Below are 24034 nucleotides of genomic sequence, written 5' to 3' on the forward strand. Positions count from 1 at the left end.
AATCTGCTGCTCGTGTAAGATGGTAAGACAGTTCTTGGAACTCGATGATGAAATTTTACGAGCTTCATATACGAGGCAGAGCTGTGGTAGTGCAATAGTATCAGTAGATATCGTTCTCTAAGCGCGCGATGGGGATGTTTTTACTTTGCCGGCGGTGTCAGGTTGACGATTTCGAGACCTCTGCACTTGTTCAGTAGAGCAGAGTGAGACAGCGGTAATTTACAAACGTAACCGACAAGTGTCGAATACTTCGAAATTTCATATAGGTTCAAGTGTGAATTTAAACACTTGAAGAAGCTGTACGAAGAATGGGGTGCTCCATAAGCCTGATGAAATCACTTGTAGTCGAACTGTCCAAGTGTCAAGGTGGGTGATCGAAATCAATGCAGTTATAAAGTTTTCAACGTTTATTGTGCAATAACTTTGGAATTTACTTCAACGAAGAGAAATAATTTAACGTGTGTGCGTTTTTTTTTCAGATTTTTTTCCCCGGAAATTCGTTGCGAAAAACAAATATCGGTGAGTTTTATCAGAATATCACAATTTTTTCAACGTTCTGTGTGATGGGCAATCAAGACTTTGGATATCTAACGGAATTATTTTTTTACAATTTGCAAATCTTTGATGGACAAATAAACCTTCAGAGGTATGTGTTTGATTCTTTTCTCAGTAATTAATTGGAGTGTTGAATTGGAATGAAATGGAGTATGTTCAGATCTTACCATACGTCCAAGTTCCGAAGAAGTGGATAGAGGATCTGGAAAGAGAATTCCTGTTGGAAACTGTTCGGTTAGCCACAACGGCATACCGGAATGACAATGAGGTCTGCGTTTACCAGGCGGGGGTGTTCGCCCTTGGATATCTTTAACTTTCGTTAATACACGGTTTATCACGTTTTCGATGGACCATTTGTTAATATTCGTGGTCCGAAGGATGATTTCGTTTCTCGTATTAAAAAATTTGATCTCTTCCATTATTTGATCCTCTTTTCTTATTTCAAATTTACAAGCCAGGATTGCGTTAATTTTCAGGCTCCTAGCTTTCTGCAAAGCGATTTTTAGTCTTCTCGCAGCAAGTACCTTTGCGTCTTCAAGAAATCTCTCCACGTCTTTATGTTTCAAATTGACAACGGAACCGGTTCGAATTCTTCCCTCAAAAGCAGATTCCAAATCCTCCCAGTGTACTCTATCGCTTGTTCTTTGCTTGCGCGTACCGTCACCCATTCTCTGAAGACGTTTGAATTTTTCCGCTAGTGATTTCAAAAGTTCGATCGTTGTGATAATTCTTGTTTTTTCACCAATGGTTGAAGCATTTTGTAGGATTTTGTTGAGAAGCCGGATATTTTGCGTCCCAAATTTCATCCATTTCTGAATTTCTGTTGTTGGCGATGATTTCTCCAAGATTTTATAAGCAGATTCCATGACGTTAATCAACTTCAAACATTTTGCGGATTCTATCTTTCTTGTTTCTCACTTGCGCTTGACGAGTTGAAACTTGAGTGATCGTTTGCTGTGATGGTAATCCTTTTTATAGGGTGAGCTGTACGTGTGTCTGTGGCCGTGGAGCTGTATGTGCTAGATCTATTACCTAAAGCGAGATAGCGGCATTTGGTGAACATGAGGACCACCCTACGATATCGCATTTTTTCGTTTGCAAAACATAAATACGATGGTTTATTATATGAGACTGCGGGTCCAGGTCAGCTCATTGACAGTCAAACCTGAGAGTCGGTGAAGTGTTAAGTGAAGTATTGTGCGTTAACCTAAACGGAACAGAAACGGTAAGTAGTTGAATTTCACTTTGTTACCTTTAACATTTCTGAATCTGTTTATTTATCGTGTTTGTTAGACAATTATCCAAGTCGCTATAGTGAAAAATTAAAACTATTTTCGAGTAATCTTAAAACTCTGAGAGAGATTTGTATATATCAGGCATGAAAAGTCCCAGGAAAGGTTCTTCTGATACTGGATGGACATGTATCCCACTCCAATGCATTGGATAATGCTCGAGTTTGCGGATGTCAACGACATACTCCTTCTGTGCTTACCTAGCCATACTACTCAAGCCTTACAGCCTTTAGACAGAGCTTTTTTCAAGCCACTAAAAGATTATTTTAAACAAGCAACCGCAAATTGGATGCTGCATCATCAGAACAGAAGAATAACAAGACTGCAAGCAGGATCACTTATTGGAACAGCGTGGATCAAAGCAACTTCTGTTCAGACAGGAATTTCTGGGTTTCGAGCAACGGGAATTTATCCGTTTGATAGAACAGCGATACCTGATCATTTTTTCGCAATTTCTGATGTTTCCAAACGTACCGATAATCGTCTTGAACCCGATTTTGAATCGATTTCAACAGTGGAAGAAAGTGGATCAGAGGTCGAACCTACTGCGGGACCATCCAGCATTCTTAGCCCTGTATCTGGACTGAAAGCAGTCCCCTTGGCTTTCCCTAAAGCCCAAAACGAACCAGAAACACCGACAAAACACTTGATGGAAATCCGCCCAATACCAAAAATCCCCCTACCGTTAAATAAAAAACGCAAACAGTCCGCAGCACTCCTGACCACGCCGACTGCAATAGATAAAAAACGAATGAAGCTTCAGGAAAAAGAGAACAAAAACGCCGGAAATAAGCCTGTCAAAGAAAAAAAAGGATTGAAAATAAAAACGCGGGCAGCAAAAACAAGAAACACCGAACGAAATTTTTTTGTGGATGAAAGCGATTTTGATGCAGAATTGTCAGATTCTTCAAGTGACTGCAGTACCAAAATGAAGAAAATAAAAATAAATCCCGTGAAAAACGAAACTAAGGTTGCCAAAAATAAAGCCCAGAAAGGGCAGAAAATATCGAGAAGTAAAGAAAGTGTGAAAAAAAAGAAAAAATCCCACTAGACGAAAGCGATTCTGAAGAAAAATTGTCTGATTCTCTGAATTCTTATGAAGATTACTGTATCGAATGCCTTGAAAATTACCGCGATACAAAAGAGAAGGTAGACTGGTTGCAGTGCATTGGTTGTGAAAACTGGATGCATGAAAACTGTACGATGTATTTTGATAGGTGCAATAAATGTGGAAAAAAAGAAAAGCGAGCTCAAAAAGGTGTAACACGTAAATGAAACATTGTTTTTATTCATTTTTCACGTAAATTACACAAAGAGACCATCTCTCCCTTGTGGGGCATCTCACCCATACCCTTGGGGTGAGATGGCCAAAACATTATGTTCATTTATCGCAATTCTCATTATGATTAAGTCGAAAAAAAAAAATTGTGTTCGTGTCCAAATATTACCAAAGCTTTATAAAGTAACTTTGTGCAATAAAAAGATTTTTTCATAAAATATGTGGTTTTTTAAAATACATCCCCGTTAGGTGGGGCATCTATCCCGACTTTACCCTATTCTAATTATTTCGCGAATAGACATTTTTATTGTATTCCATTTCCATCATAGAAATCAAGTTCTGCCCTGGTTCAAACCGAATCAGGTAACTTTGAGTGTTAGACTTTAAACAATAATGATTACTTTCACGATAAATTACGTTATTAGTGCGATTAAATAACTTTTCCAAATTCCGCAATCAAACGAATAAGAGAAAACCAAGTATTTCGGACAATAAACTATTTCGGCCACTTAATCAATCCAAATACCAAATTCAACGTGCTGCAAGAAGCAACTACATCCGTCTAAATTCCGACAACTCATACGAATCCGAGGTGAGGCTCTGCTCCAGATTACCATTGACGCTGACTTATACGACCCGACGGCTTTCAATCTCGTCGAACGAAACATCTAAAGATAAGTCAATTCGAGCAGTGTTCTCCGACATTATTCAAATTCTCATTTTCACCAAATTATAAAAATTACCTTTTTATAAAGACAAGTGTTACGTGCGCTTTATAAACAGAATCGTCAATACTCACTACATCCCCGGTTACTATAATAGTGTAAAAGCGGAGTAGAACCAAGAGGCTATTCCTTACCGCTCGGGAATAACCGACAAGTAGGTCGTTACACAAGTAACATATGAAATTGGTTGATATATAATAGATAGCAAGCTTCACTAGCCATTGTCAGAACAAAACATATTGTTTTCTAAGAACTTCCGTACAAGATATAACATTATATTTGGCGCCTAGCTGCAGAAGATATCTTTTGGGTATTCCAAAAGTGATTCTCCAGTCTTCAGCTCGGCCCCAGTGCATGAATTATTCAAAATTATAATTGATCACGAGTTTTTATCATGAGATTTAATAAACCTGTATGTATTGATCGGCGGAAGCACGCTCATATAATTTTGTACACAAGGCTGTCGTCCGTGTGCTCCTGCACATTCCGAGAGTGATTCTTCCGACTCAACCTTAATAGTTATTTCCCAATTAATAATAATATTCCGAATAGCGTGTGCTTCCGCGGACCAATTGAGTATAGTAATAATTGGCATGTTAATATAAGACTTTATACATCTACAAAGGGAGATACAAATATAAAATTATAACGATCATCTAGATATATTCATCGTTCAGGATAGATGTTCTTGGTACTCATTAATTATACGATCTAATATTAACATTGGATTAGCTTTTAAATTAAACGTTTTCACGGACCACGTAAACGTTCGTATTTAGTTAGTTCTGCAGCTTCACTGCATTTGAATATAAATTCGTTCGTGAGCCTCACATATCAGTTCAACCACATTATAAATTTCATTGTTCACTTTTAGGTTCTTTATACATAATTCATTTGTTATCGACCATTTCTTTAACCGATCGTTTGGAGAATATATGTTATCTTTTACCAGTTAAATCACACAAATACTCATTTATTTTAAACGAGGACCTTTCCCATTTTTATTTAGTTATAATTAGCCTCAACCATTTAAACAACTCTCACAGACCTGTACTGGACTATATCAACACGATCCTACAAATACCGGCTTATCGAAAGGTAGGTCTTTTCTTGGTTTTAATTTTTATTCATTGCCGTTACGTGGGAGTAATTTTGATTATTCTTAATCATAAACACGACCCAAAGGCAGAGACGCTTAGCACCTTTCGGTTTCGTCGGAAGTGTATGGTGTTACGCCCCGACGTACCGCCTCGGCGAACCTTTTTTAAAATTAAAACATAACCAAAGAATTGTTTCATTTTACTCAACACCTACAGTGCTTGAGAGTTTCTTTTCGATGATTATAACGTTAAATATCATATTGCTTTAACCGGCGAGTTCCACCCCTCCTAGAAAAGGTCACGTACAGCTCCTCGTATTAGGTTTAACTTTGCATCATAATTAGCAGTACCAAGAACTGAAGTATGAAATGCTGACATGAATCGCACTGGCACTCAGCCCAAAAGTATCTCTTCTTTTTAAGTCAAAATTATCATCAATAATTAGGCTAAACCATACATACAATATGTACCAAATTAAAATAGGTTGTTTATTAAGATGTATGGACGAATGTGTGAGAATTACACCTAAATATCTTTCGCTCATAATTATAGTATGTAACCGAAGAGATTGAGAATCGTTGGAACACCGTTGGAGCACTCGAGTCAGGCCCGGAGTGACGCTGACCATGCCGATTCTGGCACCGGGAGGTCGCCCTAGCATCTCATTGGCTAATTACCGCTGTAACTTAGTTGCACCGAAGGCTCTTGGACCGTCAGGCCCAAGAAGCCATGTCTTTCGTCTGTCAAGTCACGAGGTGCGTGGACGTCAACCCGTATTAGCCCTTCTGGTCGATAGTAGTGTTCGGAAAATCTTCATTGTGACCGGCCTAAAGTACCGTGCTAATTCGTCAACTTCAAGCTTTCAATTTGTATTGTGAATTGCAAAGACTTACTATCACCTTATTTCAAATTCTTTCCTGTTCTGTACTGACTCTCTTATTTTCGCGAATAGACATTTTTATGATATTCATTTCCTTAAATAAAGATCAAATCAAGTTCTGCCCTGATTCTACCCGATCAGGTAATTTTAAGTGATCAATAATAATAAGTTACAAACATTCGACTCTTCCTTCAAATTATATTTCAACATTACATAACTTTTGAACAGTGTTAACCAATAGCTACCTTCGGCAACTTTAATTGATTCAAATTTAACATACTGCTTAGGTGACTGTAATCCGAACCTACGATCTCCAACCCCTAAGCCTGTTTTGGTGGCTGATCTCGGGCTTCAACATCCATACGTAATCCATCTATCCGTACGACTCGAGGTAAGGCTTAGGTCCAGATTACTCAGACCCTGACCGACACGATCCGACGGCACGCAATCCCGACGGACGACTCATCAAAAGCTAAGTCAATTCGAACAGTTCACTCCAACATCAACCGAATCTAGATTTTCACCAATTTGATCAATTTATATTCTTATACAAATATTGCCTATCGGTAATTAGCATTCTGTTTATTGGCTAGCTTCTCTAGCCAAAGCAAAAATTGTCTTTTTCACTAACTCATGTTTTGGTGGCAAGCTTCACTAGCCACTTCCTTAAAGTACCACTGATTGTTCACCACGACCTTATTATATAAATTCGATAATTAAATTAAACAATAGAATTGGTGCCTAGCTAGAAGTCCATATCGTTTAGGTATTTCGAGAGCTATTCTCCGGCTTTCAGCTCGGCCCCTATCACCTTGCTTAGTTAAGTAGAAACCATATATTATCATATGTGTTTTTCGCTTAAATTAAAAGTATATGAATAAGTATATATGTTCAATCTGATCGACGGAACCACACGCACAGGATCTGTCGAAACAAGGTTATCGTTCGTGGATCCTCCTGGACACACCGCAGAGTTACTCTCCTGACGATACCATACTCGATTAGGACCTTATTAATAGACAAGCAAGTGTGTGTGTTTCCGGAATTCAGCGGAACATAATATATTTCGTAAATCAACTTGAGAATGCACGAATCTAAAAAGAGAGATACATATCATTAGAACGACCAGCTAGATTTAATGCGCGTTCATTATAGATGTTCGTGGCCTTAGTTTATCATTTTATGTTATAATAACAAATTATATGTAATCTTTATATAGCTTCAACCATCATCATTTCATAAATCGTTTGAAGAATATATTTTATCTTTTACCAGTTAAATCATATAAACCGTTTATTACGAACGACCACTTTTCCCAATTTCAGGATTCAATGATCATTATTATAAATTAGCCTCAACCTATTTAAACCAACCTCACAGACCTGTATAGAACTATAGCAACACGATCCTACAAATACCGGCGTACCGAAAGGTAGGTCTTTCTTAGTTTTAAATTTTTATTCAGTGCTGTTACGTGGGTGCATAATTGATTATCATCTTTAATAGTCGTAAACTTTTATCGCTCTTCACACGTCTACCCTCCCACGTAACAAGGGCATACCTTGTTCGGATTTCTCACAGAAACAGACGTGGAGTTTATATAAGAAGGACAGAAGCAGATAACCATGATAATTGAAAAACAAACACACGTCCTGAGACCCGAGTTCAGCGATATTTACCAGAACCTGCTGGACCTGAATATCCAGACATCGCAGATGGCTGCCACAGCCGACTGGCTGGTCGGAACCGTAACCTGAACAACATTAACATTACCTGAACAAATCTGTGAAAAGTTTTTATTTGTATACGCCATCGTGTCGTCTGTAAGTTCCGTTTCCTTATCCATCCGGATCCTCGTAGACAGAGAGTCTGGGTAACCATCATCGGGGCAAAGAAGGAGGTGGTTGCGTCCCCAGACGTCCAAGACGCAGAGTTCACTTCGTGGTCAGAGGTAGCGGGTAGAGAGGTTCGTAGCACCAGAGTCTGTCTCGCGACCAAGGGTATGAGGGTAAGAGGAAGAAGTCCGTCTCGTGAACCAGGGTAAACCCAGCAGCCGTCGCATAAAGACCCGGAATCGGTTTTGCTGGCCAGTGGGTCGCGGGGTAGAGGAACGATACCTGAGAAACTCTTGTGGATAAGGGGGTAGCGGGGAAGGGGTTGGCGTGACATATAATAGAAGCTTCTAAACGAAAATCGCTCCTAGGCGAAGGGTGGCGGGAGAAGGGAAACGCGCCCCAAAGTCACTCCTCACGCGAGGAATATTTAAATTCTGAAATTAACACAATCTACAGGAGCTTCTGTAAATTAACCAAAGTTTAGAAAAAATCAAACATACATAGTTGCGAGCGAGCTTCACGAAGTGTACAGGAAACCGAACGCGAACCTGGATGAGATGAATAAGAATAGGGATAAAACAAACCAGTTGATAGTTTCCATGAAGCAGCTAGACAAGAAGGTAGAATCGGAAAAATTCGAGCTGGAAATGTGGACATACGTCACGCAAACAGATGAATCAGTCAGGAATTGTGTCACATCCTCGATGCCCTCTACTCCTACTCATTAGTTTTACTTTGATTACTTTTCAGTTTACGATTCAATTCATTTATATTTTCTATTTTTGAGTCTCCGTATGCATTGTATGCATACGGCTTTCTTTATCACTTTTTACGGCTCTGGCAAATAACCACACTCAGCTTATAATAATCTTACTCATTAAATAATGTTACGGGATAATCCTTACCTAAACAGACTAGTATATACAAACTCTCTAAGAGTAACCAGATGGCCGGAAATCGCTTCTCGATATTTCTAGGTATGCAGAATCAGGCAAGCACATGCAACGGATTAAAATCCATATAGCCATCTTTGAAGTGTCTGTTTGGACAGGGTCGTCCTGAACATACAATAGGATATTTTTACCAATGTACCAAAACAAGCACGGCAATTCCCACCCGCACTCATGGAAGAGGCGGGATTAGTTAAGATAGTTTTGCATGCTACACCGTACCGAAAGGGCGGGGGTAGTTAAGGGCGAATGGAAAACTCAAAATATTATCAAGACTTCCTTATTGGGCAGCTCTCTCAAAGATGCTGGGAACCAATCAGGAAGTAGTTTCTCTCAATTCTCAATTCTTAGTTTTCTAAACAGTCTGTCGTTACCGTTTCGTCAACCAGTCATTACATTTTCGTCAAGCAGTCGTTACCGTTTCGTCAAGCAGTCGTGACATAGTCGTTAGCCAGTCTTCAACAAGAAGAAGCAGCTCTCAGTTTTTTTTCAAGACGTTCATTGCTCATTGCTCATTCGCAATTCTCATTTTCTCAAGTCTCATTCTCAGGCTTCATTTTTCTAATATATCTTCTCAGTTATTAACAGTCTTCAACAAGAAATCGTTCTCTCAGTTTTAGACGGATCAATCAGGCCAGAGAATCTGTTAGAAATTCAAAAGGTCTTTTATTTTATTTATTTCAACAAACCAAAGTGCAAAAAGGGAATTCCGTGACTTTACATTTAAATCTTTCATCTTTTTATAATCAAAACCATTATAAGCATTTTCTTTAAACTTAAATTGAATAAACAAATACTCGTGTGTTAAACCTAAATTGAATAAACAAATATTCGTGTGTTAAACCTACATCACGAGTTAAACAATTAATTACCTTCAACGCATAATATGAGTTAAACGATCAGTAATTTTATACCGATCTCACCACCGGCCGAACACGCAGAGCCACCCACATAGCCCGAATCAACAGTCACCAGCTAAAGGTAAGTGACCATTTTACTATCAAAGTCGGTTCAACCAAGAGGGAAAACGACATCGAAATTCAAATAATTCACCATTCGGGAGAACTAGTCCGAGCCAAGCGTTATATTTTTGGAAGTGGTTTGGTCATCAGTCAACCCAGACCATAACAGTAGCACTACATTCAAATAAAATTCTAGCTTCTTCCACCCTTTTTCTATGTCCATCATTTTAATAAGTGAAAACTTCTCTTGGGTTACAGATTTATCAAGTATATTATAAGTCCTGCCGCCCCACTTTCTCCGAAACCTTGGATACGTCACAGACTCGGAAAATGGTTGGTCGACTGATGAATGGACTGAAGATGAGGAGGAATAATTAAATTCTGAAATTAACACAATCTACAGGAGCTTATGTGAATTAACCAGAGTTTAGAAAAAATCAAACATACATAGTTGCGAGCGAGTTTCACGAAGTGTACAGGAAAACGAACGCGAACCTGGATGAGATGAATAAGAATAGGGATAAAACAAACCAGTTGATAGTTTCCATGAAGCAGCTAAACAAGAAGGTAGAATAGGAAAAATTCGAGCTGGAAATGTGGACATACGTCACGCAAATAGATGAATCCCTCAGGAATTGTATTAAGCGGATAGAGGAAGTGATAGAAGCAATAGAGCTGGCTGGGCAGGGAAAAATCCATAAGTCATTGCTAAATCCAGTACAATTGAAAGAAGTATACGATGAAATCACAGAAATACAGGATAAACTCAAACTTCCAACAGCACACCATGAACTCAAACCACGGGAGTTGGCTAAAATCGCTACCATCGACAATGAACACCATGCCGGAAGAGTAGTGATGATAGTGCGAGTGCCTATTTTTCAAAACAAATTGTCCGGAAATTTATATAACTCAACAGATAACACGATGGGCAGCACCAGCGCGAGTACGTGCATGGGGGTTGAGGCAAGCGAGCAAAAACCCAGATCATTGAGGAGGCTGTTTGCCAGCGGGCTGGTCCTAAACGTCAAGCCAAAACACCTGAGGAGGCTATTCGCCGATCACCATCCAGGAGCCATCGTAGTTATACCAGGACGATGAAAGCGGAACAAAGCCTTCATTAACTTTGCTACGGAAGAAGAGGCAACTCGGGCGCTGCAAGGAATAGGAACTGTGAAACTGCATAAACGGAAACTCACCACCAAGTTCGGAGACAAGTGGGAGGAGGCAAACACGTTACCCGCTGCGACGCGCCACAAGATGCTAAGTTTTGAAAACGACCCTTTGCCCGGAGTAACATTGAAAGAGGGACCGACGCTGCCGCTGGAATGCATCGGTAAAATCGCCGAATGCCTAACGTACAAGGAAAGAGCATGATTAGAAAGGGTTTCAAAACAATGGAGATTGAGCACCAGAAGCACCCACCGGTATGCTAGGAAAATCTCCCCGACTACCTGGGAGTGGAAAAAAGGCGGGTGACAGGCCTTCAACTCAGAAGGGTTGTACTTCCCCAAACTCTGTCACATACTCAAGAGCAAAAACCTTCTTGCGATCGTTATATTTATTTTCTAGATACATCTGAATATAAAACCAAGAACAAATTTCTTGTCGCATTCAATATTAAAGTATTAATCTGTAGTAGCCTATAATAAGGTCGATTACATGAACGAAAACATGATTTTCGTATGTAAATGACATATTGACAATAGTCAAGTTTTTCAACATCTATGCCTGGATCTTTGTTAACAGTACCCAGCGACCTGTGGTACATTCATAACAAACTGAAGCGGGTTGAAAAACAACCTGCTTTTGTTTCCCTAAAGGTCTGCAACTTTTTCTCAACGCAGATAAAGGGGTTCAGGCAGTCGCAAAATACGCAATGAGGTATGCAGTAAATCAATCACATCCACGGTTCCCAACCATAAAATGTACGAGCCAAGATATTAGGATCCGTGGCCTGGTCCAATAAGCATTCGACCTGAAATGTTTCCCACGTCATACATTGTTTTTCAGTTTCAACTACAGTAAATAATGTAATAATAATAAAATGACCTGTTTCTCGATGTTCAAATTTTCATCATCCTTCTTCGATCGTACTCTTGTTTGCAAACCATTGTCAGTACCATTTACAATATCAATGTATTCGTTAAAATATTCTGTAGTCCCATATCGCTCCTTTATCTGTAGGAGAGTAAGCTTAGATGGTTTAACTCCATTTAATTTATCCATCACGATGCTTATCTTCTTCTTTGGGTACCACGTGACATCTAAAAGAAGACTGCTCTTTCAGAGAAGTCTTATACGTACATAAAGCGATACACGTGTACCATAATATTTATCTGTTTAAATCGTTACTTAATTTTGTGAAAATTTCGAGATCACTGGTAAGGCTTGGAAAATTAGGAATCGCAAAATAATAAATAACTCATGACGTAATAGGTATATGTGCTGTAAAAACTAATGAAGAAGCAGAAGACAGTATAACGTAGTCTAATAATATTAATGATCGGGGGAACTGTATTAGAAAATATGAGAATGTAGAATTTTCTTATAGGTAAATGTTAACCAAAGGCTGCTCGTACACAGAAAAACTATTTGCAGTGAATATGTTATTATACATCATGGTAAGCGATTCGTCAAAAATTTTCACAAAATCCAACACCATCAAGCGACTACTATAAATCCGATTATAACGTCAGATATGTAATATACAAACCTGAATCTGTATATTCTTTATCCTGTGTTTTCTGCCTTGCCAACCAATTCAACGATGGTTCTTTTATGAAAATATCCATGCACGCAAGAAGTGGGTCTTTTCCGTATTTTAATGCCCGTAAAACATTCATCATTGTAATTTTTAATAATCCGTTTTCATTGAATGGTTGTAAAAGCCCAAGAATTTGAGGAGTCAATCTGAATGGCATTAGTTCTGGTACTGATGAATCTACTGCAGCATCAAAACTATATCCAAAATCGATGCCTAATGCTTTTCCTGACGCACAAGATATCAAAGTGTTAGATAGGTTTCTATCACCAATTCCCAAGATCCATTGAGCGATGCACATTGTTGCATAAGAAGTGATGAAGTTGTAACGCAGTGCGAAAAAAGTCTCAGATGACGAACTCAATCTTTTGAATGCATTCCGGAGGATGTCCCAGTCAATTCTGTTTTTGTAGTAATTAAATTTTTCTGTAACTTCCTGTCTGCTGTATTTTTTACTACGAGGATCACTCATCCATTCTTCGTAGGACCTCCGAATTTTTTCTCGTTCTGTTCTTTGATGGTCCGTTAGTACCGCGTCAATAATCTCGTTCAACGAGCTGGTTGTTTTGACCCATTGAATCAGTCCAAGCAAACCGGTCAAGGGAAACGGTAGGTAAGTCTTAATAGATAACTGACGTTGCCTACAAGCTGTGTCTGTTTGTAAAATTTTGTTCATCAACATAAATAGTTGCTCTATTCTTTCGTCTGTTCTTAGATCTTCACCAAATTTAACGAGAAAGTCGAAATTCTTTCCATTGTTACCTAGTATACTAATCTTGATCGGTTTACGGAGTGATGTCAAAATTGTCACTTCGGGATTTATCTTTACAATTCGTGTATGGTATTGAGGCGTAGGTCTTCTATCATCAGCATACTGTCCTGGGATTTCGACGTTCTCTCCATTAAATGCATGCAATAATGGGCTGTAAGATCTGAGCGGTACCTTACAGGTACTTTTTATACGATACTCAAGCATTTTGTCCAAGTCTTTCATTATCCGTTTAATCTGTAACGACAATTCTTGACCATCCTTTTGTGGAAGTTCCTTTATTTTTTTTTCAAATCCAGCTATGACCTTGTAGACATCTCCCCGGAGCAAAGTTTTGTTGGAGTCTTTTATGGTTGGATAAATCGTAGATAATAAATTATTTATTGCCACATTAACATCGATTTTCATAATGTTGACTTTCAATTCAATCAAATGCTGCTTTAAGTATAGCTCGGGTTGTACAACGTATTCCATGGCTTCCAGAATTAATTCCAAGTCATTGTTTCCCGAGAGAATTTGAGTCAACTTATCAATGATTGGATCATTCAGAGAAGATTTGTTCATTTTTTTTGCCATTCGAAAAGTGTAAATAAAGGAATTGGGATACATTTCGGCAAGTCTCAATAATAAAGGAGTAATAAGCGAACATATAGGTGTTCCAACATATGACAACACTTGCGCTTGCCATTTGAGAAACATCCATGTCTCGACTTTCGCACTTACACACTCAAATATTTGTTTTAGATTAGAGTTTTGGGAATAGTCTAGATTCAGCAAACACGGAAAGTATTGACTGGCTTCAAGCGAACCATAGCTCATTGCGCTGAGAGTTGAGTGCACAAATTCTTCAGACAGTTCCAGCGTACCTCCGGAATAACTACCAACAGAATGACAATACACAGAAACTGTTAAATAGCACTTTGCTTTGTGTTTGGCATCAGCCAAGTCGTAACATTTTTTCATGTTATTCAAACAGTAATCACTCAACTGTTTGACAATATTCTCTTTTTCGCACACGATAGGTAGATACTCCAATTTTTGTAGGTTTCCCAGTAAAATTTTACCGATCGGTTCATCTTTGATTATTAACTTTTGCAGCTCAATCACCAGGCTGCTGATATGCTGTCTGATATCTATTTGCACTTTTGCATCACAGCAATTGTCAGTATCGAGTTTATGTAATACTTCCCAAGAATTAACAAAAGCTTCGACTTTCTTCTCTGGGGTTTTATAATCTAAATAGCACAGATATTTATAAATCGCTAGTGTACACTGCCATTCCTTGTGAAGGCTTGAATTGTCATCTGTTTGGAATGGTTCGGATTGTTTTAAATATTTCTTCATGAAATTCCTATTGCACTGACTGTATGCTGCATTTACGACATTTAAGCAATGTTTGACAATTGCATTATTCAATTTTTCAAGCGTTTGATTTGTTTCATTTGATTCTTGAGCTTCGAACAGTTGTTTTAATAACCCAAGAAAATATAATCTGTAAGCAATATGTTTGTCCCACAGCAGTAGGTTATCCTGATTTGATGGCATGTTGTTATTCCAAGCGGTAAGTATGTATTGTACATTTTGGGTGAGCTGTTTTTTGTCTTTGATGCATTTTAGATACGTTTTTATGTCACTCAACCCTCGCAATTTGAGATAGTTAGTTATCTTGTGTTCGTAATACAGTGGATTTAAGTGTTGCCATTGCTCTCTTAAGTTCTCTAAAGCATGCGTCAAGCAGTTCTCCGAAAATTCTGGATTTTGAGCGATATAAAATATTGCTGTTTCTTCGCCGTAAGACTTTTTTAATTGAACCAATTTGTCCTTGGTATTCACCCAATCTGTCAAAGAATTTGCAAAAGCGTCGCTATGATCATTTTCTACCATTTTATGGATCTGTGCTTGCAATGCCCAAGAAGCCATCCAATTTTCGTTTATTCTCCCGTGCCAAAGGGCATCGAAATTTCCACCCAGTTCTATTTCGATAAGTTGATTAATTTTTCCCCAATCCGAAAGATACGCTAGACATGTGAATAATGATTCTTGGCAATAGCTTCTAACCAGACCTTCATTTATATCAAAAGCGTTTTCATAAAAAATCCTTGCTGTGCTCCAGTTGCCAGCAGCTTGGGCCAAAGATGCTTCCTGAAATGTGAAAACTGTATCTTGAAACGGATAGGAAAAACACAATCTATTTTTAGATAGACTAGAATTGTATGGAGCACTTCGTATGAACTCAACCACACTGTACCAATTAACAATTATCATTTAATTCGAAATTTTTTGTGGCACAGAATGTAAAGTAAAAGTCAGCCTGTGTAATTCATCAGATCGTGTCTAGACTTAAAATGGAAACTGACTTCTCATGTCAAAGTGAAGTCACGTTTACGCTGTAATATTTGCATGATGGTTTTTTAAAGAAATTTGATTCACCACGGATGTCGAATAACCAAAGTTGCTACGAATGGAGTTCTAGTGTATTTAAAATTGCCTCTATCATCGCAAAAATTTCAAAATTGAACTGATTTATAAAAATGTCTGGTTTCAAGAGAAATGGATAGCATTTTCCAGTATCTAAGTTAGTAATATACAAACTTCGTCTTTTCAAATTATTTTGGCAGGAGCGAAGGGGCGTTAAATTTATTAGTGAAAAAAACAGAACAATTATATTCATTGATAGATTAAATATGTACAAAGTGCAGCTGATTAAGCACATTAGTTATTGAGCTAATTTAAGTCCATCACTTAGGCCGTAGGCTATGCTTCCAATTTGACCTAAGTCATTTAGGTGGCATAAAGGTCACGTGCTGTAAACACTTCTCAGAAGGCTTACCTCGTGCCTAGTCAGATCTCTTTTTCGCATACCCTACCGTAATATATAGGAAGGTATGGATAAATGCCCCAAGTACCCAAGATACAATGCGCGGCTTTGATCATCCGAGATCACTAGTGTTAAGATTTCTACCGCAAGATGACTCTGGAAACTGTCTTCCCCTACCTCAACTACTTTTTTTTTGAAAGTTGCTGAGTTTTCAATGCATTCTTTACGAAGTGCATTCATAAAATTTAGTAAAAAAAAAAACACATTTCCGTTTTTATCAAATGGTTGATAGTTTTTGAACTCGCAGCTGACAGTTTGGTGGGTAAACAACGGTGTCGTCTCCTACAAATGACACGGGATTCCCGCCACGCAAGGAATCTTGGGTAACCGGGGCAGAATGGCTGCTCTATACCTTCCTAAATACAAGCTTACATACCCTAACCTGTACTGGACTCCCGATCAGCATTCGTGTAAACAGAAGTGGACCCAACTTTCGCGCTAGATGGCAGTGTATAGCGTTGTCGTGGAAACTGAGTCTTAGGTTAAGTCACTTATCATAAACGAGGTATTATTAATCGAGACGTGACGTATAATTTAGATTACTTTGGAATTGCCTACGGCTCATTCAATTTCTTGAAACAATTAAGAAAAAATATACTCTTTTTCAATAAGATTCTCTTAATCGTCGAGAAAACGTGAGAGTTATGCTCTCATCGCAGTCTCGCCAGACGGATTTGACTACTATTAGAATTTCTATCACTCTCAGATCGATAATAAAGCAAACCTGAGGTTAATATCCTTAGAAAAGGCTTATGAGACAAAATGTCTTAAAATACTTATTTTTGTTTCAGATGAATACATGTTACATAATTATACGATAAACAGTTTGTACAGGAATGCTGCACAATACAAATTAATTATTTGAACTTTTTAATACGTAAGATTCTTAGAAAAAGTCTAAGAATCAATTTAATAATTAATTTTGATTACCTGTAATTCTTTTCCAAATTTCTCACATCCGAATATACTCTGTACGATGTCATAATCATTCATACATTTGTATATACTTGCTAATTGCAGCCAGTCGTTCTCTGCATCACAAATTTGAACTTCATATTTGGATCTTTTCGGTATAGGTTCTGTTTTTTCTTGCATGTCGCCAAGAATAATTTTTTCTTCCAACAGAAGTGCACCCAGAGGTAATAGTCCAGAAGACTTTGATACTCTAGCTATCAAATTCGGATTCACCTGAATTTCATCCAAATTCAATACTATTTCGAATATAGTTGCAATAAGAGGTTTAGAACTCTGGCTATTTTCGAGAATGCCTTCCAAACTTGGAGAAAGTTTTTGAAGAAATGCCTTTTTTTGATCCACCGACATTTCTTTCAACATCGAACAAAATAATGCCACTGTTAAATCTTTGGCAATGATTTGATCATTCTTGACTAATTCTTGCAATGGTTTTATTAAACTGGAATGTGTAATTTCAGTGTCTGGAAAATCCCCGATCCTATATTTTCTGTAATATGAATGAAATATTGATGAATTTCCGATACAAGGTAAAGAATTGATTTATAATATAGGGTAGAGTAGAGAGAAATGCCGCATGTGGTGTATTTCCATTGTGTGCAATTATACGGAGTTGAAAAGATATATTTGGTTTTGTCTCCCCAAAATATCACGTACGGAGTACGTTTATATTAAAACCCCTGTCAATGTCACAGTTATCGCGATTGTCACAGTTTGATTAAGTTCCTACGGTCCTCAAACTGTGGTTAACAATTAATATTAGAAATGTTAAACTTAGGGATGAAACAGTACGTAAACGAGCCAATGAAAATAACGCAGGATAGCCGGAAACTATAGATCTTGTATTTGCAAATACAAACCTGCAATTACAGGTGGTACACCTGTTAGATAAGAAGGGCGGCAGATAAAAGGCATAATGCATACAGAGAAGCAATTCATGAGGGAACGGATGATAACTGGAAACAGTTTAAAATGAAAGAAATGCAACAGTTAAATTGATATGGAAAAAGAAAAAGAATATTACAAGACTATGATAGACTGTAACAAGAACGATCCTAAAAAATTTGGAAAACTTTTTTCAGAGACAGAGACTTCTATTATAATATGTGTATAATCGCATTTATCTTTAAAGTCGTGAACTAATTGTTCCTAAAACTAGCGGGAAAAAGTTGTAAAATCGATAACAGGTCGGGTAACACGTCAAGCCGAAAATATTGCAATGGCAATTCAGGAAAACGGTAAATGCGCCAAAGAGTATGTTTTACGAAGGAGTGAGCTGTACGTTGAGCGATCCATTTTGCAGCGGAGGAAGAATGCTTTACACAAGAAAAGTAGGATTGGATTAATAGATAGCTTGAGCAACTACGTTTGGGGGATGGATTACTCAAACTCAACTTCCTGCCTCACCCAATCAACAGTGAAATGGAAGCAGGGATCGATAAATAAAAGATTGGACTGTGGTGTGACAGACCTTGGTGTCATAACCAAGTTAAAGGATTGCCTAGAGTACTTGACATCATACCGATTGGCTTCTAAAGAGGGAGTGGAGGTCATGATCAATTATAATGGTAGATAGTACTGGCGCTATTAACGTGGGAAACTACCTGTCCACGAGGTCTGCATGAGATGCCGCTTTTGACTGTTTCTTACCTCACATTTTATATTGAAATGAAAGTTATTTCAATGGTTCTCAATAATAAGTTGTAGTTCAGAAAATATTCACGAATTCAGTAGTATTTTTATATTTATTTTCGTTAGAATTACGAACTTCTTCTGAAAAGTTCGGCATCCCTCCTTACTTTACCCCATATTTTATATGCTGGAAGGAATTACAAATGTTATTACTTCTACGCAGATCCTGCTTACCTGTACATTTTGATGCTACCCTGCTGGTTATCTATTTCGCCCTTCAACCTTTCGTTTCGGTGCGAATCTTTTGTACTTGGTACCTGCCGAAAATTGTGGTTTGCATACGTGGTGTTTTGTAAGAACCTTCGAGACTTTATATTTTTCGAAGGTGGTGGAATTCTTTCAACATCTGTTCTTGAGTCAGTCAATTCGTTATTCGGAGTTCCGCCAAAGGGATTAGAAAAAGATCCATCTTCACCTACAGTTTGCTTAAACTGTAAGGATTGCGAAGCTAGTAGAAATAAACTTTGATTCAAAGATTGATTAAAACGAGTAAATATTGGATTCGACTGTGAATAATATTGGCTGATACGGTTAACGAAAGATGACGTAAATAGTGGTACTATTAATCCGGTGTGCTCTGAGCGTCGTGGTATCGTCACTTGATAATCTTCGAATCTGCAGTTGCTTAAAGGTTCAAACATCTTCTTTTCAAATCCAGGGTCTTTACTAACAAGATGCAACATTAACAATGATACAATTGGTAAATACGTTGATTCCAGGTCGATATCATACATATTGAATATTTGTAGCATCCTTTCATTGCACTTGTCTGGTACATTTCCATCTTCCGACCAAAATTGTAAAAGTTTCTTCTGTAAGGTCTCATTTGGGTCCAACAGTCCCATCATTAAGGTGCGTTGGCTTAAAGCTTTCAACTCCATCACTGCGTTATTGTCTTCAATATTATCGTTGTACTTTTTATATATAGCTATAAAAATGTTCATAACTATTTCTCTCTGCTCTGTAGAATCATTTCTTGAATATGGAACTATTAATCGAGCCATTGGCAAGTAGTTTGATGGACTTAGAATATCCAGCATTTTTCCAACCATTCTGAGAGCAACGTTTTGACAGGTTTCGATTTTATTTTTTAGGATATCTTGAAACTTCATGGATCCTAACTCTGTCATGATTTCTGTTTCAGTGAACTTTGGCAGGGCTGATAAAATTAGCTCAAGACATTTTCCTTTATTAGATACGTCAACTTTGAAAAAGTGGGATGTCAAGTTTTGAAAACAATAATTAATAATATTTGGATAGAAATTATGTATTGCGTGGATACATTTGACATATTTGTTATGATTTTCATGTGATTTATGGATTATTGAACTTTGTATATTACTGATGATCTGACCTTTTTTCTCATTCTCATCGATAGATTCAAAATAATCTAGAATTAATCCGAATGCGTTGCACACGTGTAAAACAATTTCTTCGTCCTGGTTTTCTAATAACTCGTTCAAGTATATCAAAATCTCAGATCTCGATGCTAATGATTCTTGTTTCTTGTTGTACAGAAAAATCAGGATCATTCGAACTTTAAATTTAGGGGATGTTTCTGAAATACGAAGAATATTTTCAGGAACATCTAAACAAGATTGCCATGCTTCAATAATCATGCTGATTAATTCAATATTGTATTTGTATATGTGTCTTTGATGACTATCCGCATTTTTTATTATCAATTCCAACAAATTCTGAGCTAAGCGTTTTTCACCATTTCTGGATGGAATAGCTATACTCTGCCAGTCCACTAGCAAAATTAGGATATCCTTGATCACATAATTCATAATGCGATAAGTTTGGAAGTGTAGAATGAGAAACTTCAACAGTGGATCGATAAAGGATTTTCCATATGGCTTAAACACCTTCTGTAAATTTATAATAATTTTGACCATAAAAAACTTCACATTGTATACCGTTGCAGAACTCAGAGACGAATGAAAATACTGCATCCACTTTGGCATCGATATATTATCACCATCATTTGGTAAATTGAAAATGTTTGTTGATATCATGTGGGTGATAAGTCCACATATGGGTGCCATACATTCATGGTTATTAAAATCGTCGATCTCAAAGGTCAGAGACATCATGTCTTCATTGTCTACGCTTGCTGAAGTGGTATTAGATTTCAGATCAGATCGATACAAATCAAAGCAGGATAAATCTTCATTCAATGTTGATGCAATTAGGTTATAACTCTCAACAGTTGAATAACTGTGTATTTTATTTACACTAGACTGTTTTTTAATGTTTATTAACTTCCTGTGTTCTTTGGGTATTTCTTTGAAATCTTGCGTAAACTGATATTTTCTATTTGTATCAATAATGTTCTCCCATATCAATTGGCCTTTTGATTTATTCTCGGCAAATGGCAGAATGTAAAAATTTTCTTCACATTTCAAACTCACAATGGCTATCGAGCAATTGTATGCTGCGCAGTGGAGGAGGCGCATTAATTCTTTGTGATCAGGATTACTCGACTTCAATTTTCGAACACCCAAGACATTCACAATCAGTTCCTGAAATAATTCCTTACCCGTCTCTACTTTTTCAATCGCATTTTCCACGATTTTACTATTGGCGCTGGTTATTTTCTGTAGTGGGACTTTTGCAAACATAATTTCGAGCATATTGTAACACCCAATCTTAGAAACTATTAAATTCTTCAAATCGGAATCATCACCGGCAAGGTTTTGTGATATCAGCTTGTATATTTCTTTGATGATTTGTTCATAAAACTGTTCGATGGCATTAGGCTTACAGAAATAAATACACTTGAGAAGCAGTTTCTTCAGGATTTCTAATCTCGATTCAAAGTTGCTTGTACTCATAAAATATTTGTGCAAAATCATCAGAGATTTTTGTGAATCTTCCGCGGATATCTCACTAAAGTAGGCAGTCAAGTATTTGTATGAATAATCATCCCAGAGATATCCAACATGACCAATAGTAATGTGCATCACACAATCAAAAAATGTGACTGATTTGAGTGATGGTAAATAGTACAACAGCGTTTGAAATGATGCAATTATTGTAGAATGTTGCAAACTACCTTCCACGAGATCGTTCATATTGGCTGGATAATAATCATCTTTTATTTTATACAAGCAGCGTGTGAATTCGTGTTGATTTTGAGTAGTTTCATCCATGATGCAAGGTAAAAAGCTCGTCAAGATCTGGGTTTTATATTGTAAATCCAAATAGCTCATCAGCTGTTGTATTATCCAGGAATATAATGCATTTGATTTCTTGCAAATCTCAGATGGTTTCTTTGAAAGTTGTACTAGCACCGCGTACAAGTTTATCACCTTTACCTTCTTTTCATCGTGACTCGTCAGATAACGAAAAACAGGAAATCTGTTTACAAGTTCCTCTTCCAAATTTTCCAGAAATTCTTCGCACCTTTTTTTATTATTCTTAACATAGATCAATAAGTCTTCCAGTATTACAAGAACAACTTTGAACTCCCCCCTCAATGAATCGCTTAATAATGTGTCTATGCTTCTGGTTGTGTGTTTCAAGAGATTTCGAAAAATCGTAGATCCAAATAAATTCATGAAATATTCTCCGTGGAGTACAGTTGTTGAATTCTCATGAATTAATTCTGTTCTTGAGTTGACTATATTTACCAAGGCTATGACCATACTTGGCTGAAAAGTAATAAAATATAGATTTAGGTACTAACTTATTGATGATTGATGACTGTAGCTCTGGAGCATGGCTACTTCTTAAGCGCATTGTTCACTTGTTCACCGATTTTTATATGGTACGCAGCGATGGGCGGTGTGGGGGGGGGGGGGGGGGGGGGGGGCAAAGTAGCAACATAAACCATAAATGTTCGATAACGCATACTGTCATCACTTGTGGAGCAGACATTGGAGGTCACCATACAACAGTGTCAACAATGAAAACGAGATTTGGACACGTCCTCAATTATGACAAAAGATTATGGCCGAGTTTTTTTTTGTCAATAATCTAACTTTTTTCACCGGGTCACGGTTGTTTTTCAAATTTCAAAAAAGGATCCGGTCTACAATAGAAAATGTTGTAATCAAAGATTTCTTCAAATTACAACTCAAAGATTTCTTATTATAGATATTTTGGGTAAATGTTATCTAAACGAATAAGCTTCTCTATTGTTGCGCAGAAAGGACTGTGTAATATTAAATAAGACGAACTGAAACAAAATAATACCAATTTAATGGGAAGTTGGTTGCACGTGTATAGGGGTACTCAACCCCCTATGTGACATAATTTCGAAAAACGAAAAACCACGTGTCCCCTAATTTTTTCTGCTCTTTCAAATGCAATTACATGCATTAGAATATGAGCAATAGTTCCGCGGTTATAAATAATTTCTAACTTTCAACTCCTATGATTTTTAACCATTTAACCCCGTTGTAATCGGGCAGGATGCGTTTTTTATTATTAATCATGAGGATTATCCTTCAATTGGTTTCATTCAAATGTCGGAACTGGAAGCATGCGGAACCGTGAAGCTACCATTGGGGATGCCCAACTTTGGGACTTGATTATACCCCTTTGAACCTATTATTTGTTGATCAAAAAAATACGTGTCGCTTAGATTTCGATGAAGAATAACATATTCTAAAACTAGCAAAATTGCCGGAGAGGGAGGAAACCTCAGGACCTTGCCTTGTTAGAATAAATACCCGTTGAATGAACCAAGTACAGGTATTTAGCCAATATAAGATTCATTACGTACTTCGAATTTGAGGGACAGGTATTCCAGCAAGTGTTCTAAGTATTCCTTTACATCTAATTCCACATTTACTGCAATTTCTTGACCATACCGTTCTTTTTTCAGAGAATCAAAAATTTCTATCATTTTGTTGGCTGGGTCAATATTATCAAAAGGTTTCTGAAACAAAAATTACCAAAATTCAATGTGATCCACTATTTTTAAGCGACACTAGCGAATCGAAAATGATATACACACATTGTATAATTTTCCACATTTGTCTATTGTGTGCAACATAATTAATCCTTTCAAATAGTTTCTTGATTTGATAATTGCGTTGGTGTTGGATGACATCCTAATGTTTATGAAATCTTTGTATTTGCCTTGGATCTCGATTGTAATTAAAGCTCTGAGTTGCGAAATGTACTTGTCGTCCAAATTCACTATTAATACACTCAACAACTGTTGAATGCGTAATTGCAGAGCTTCCATTATGACCAAGTTTCCAAAGTCAAATCCAATTGTATCAGGTTTGAAAATGGCTGCGAATATTACTGAAAATAATTCGTCATTCCAGTAAAATGTAGGTACATGTAAAGATGAACCTGTACTCGATTGGGTTCCCTGCAAATGTAAATAAATATATTTTTTTAAATTATCGATTTATAGTGCT

General features: G+C 37.3%; 1 protein-coding gene across 1 annotated transcript in view; it reads right to left on the reverse strand.

Moving 5' to 3' along the window:
* Positions 1-11189: 11189 nt before the first annotated feature.
* The window catches only part of LOC124407862 (DNA-dependent protein kinase catalytic subunit-like), a 56859-nt gene continuing 44014 nt past the window's right edge, over positions 11190-24034 (reverse strand). Inside the window, exons 11-17 of the mRNA XM_046884415.1 lie at positions 23620-23985; positions 23386-23541; positions 18828-22309; positions 16920-17451; positions 12295-15253; positions 11631-11845; positions 11190-11556 (exon numbers count right to left, since the gene is read on the reverse strand). Of these exons, the coding sequence (XP_046740371.1) occupies positions 11479-11556; positions 11631-11845; positions 12295-15253; positions 16920-17451; positions 18828-22309; positions 23386-23541; positions 23620-23985 (7788 nt within the window). The 3' untranslated portion in view covers positions 11190-11478. The remainder of the gene's footprint in view (positions 11557-11630; positions 11846-12294; positions 15254-16919; positions 17452-18827; positions 22310-23385; positions 23542-23619; positions 23986-24034) is intronic.

Source organism: Diprion similis, chromosome 7 (genome assembly GCF_021155765.1).
Source record: "Diprion similis isolate iyDipSimi1 chromosome 7, iyDipSimi1.1, whole genome shotgun sequence".
NCBI lineage: Eukaryota > Metazoa > Arthropoda > Insecta > Hymenoptera > Diprionidae > Diprion > Diprion similis.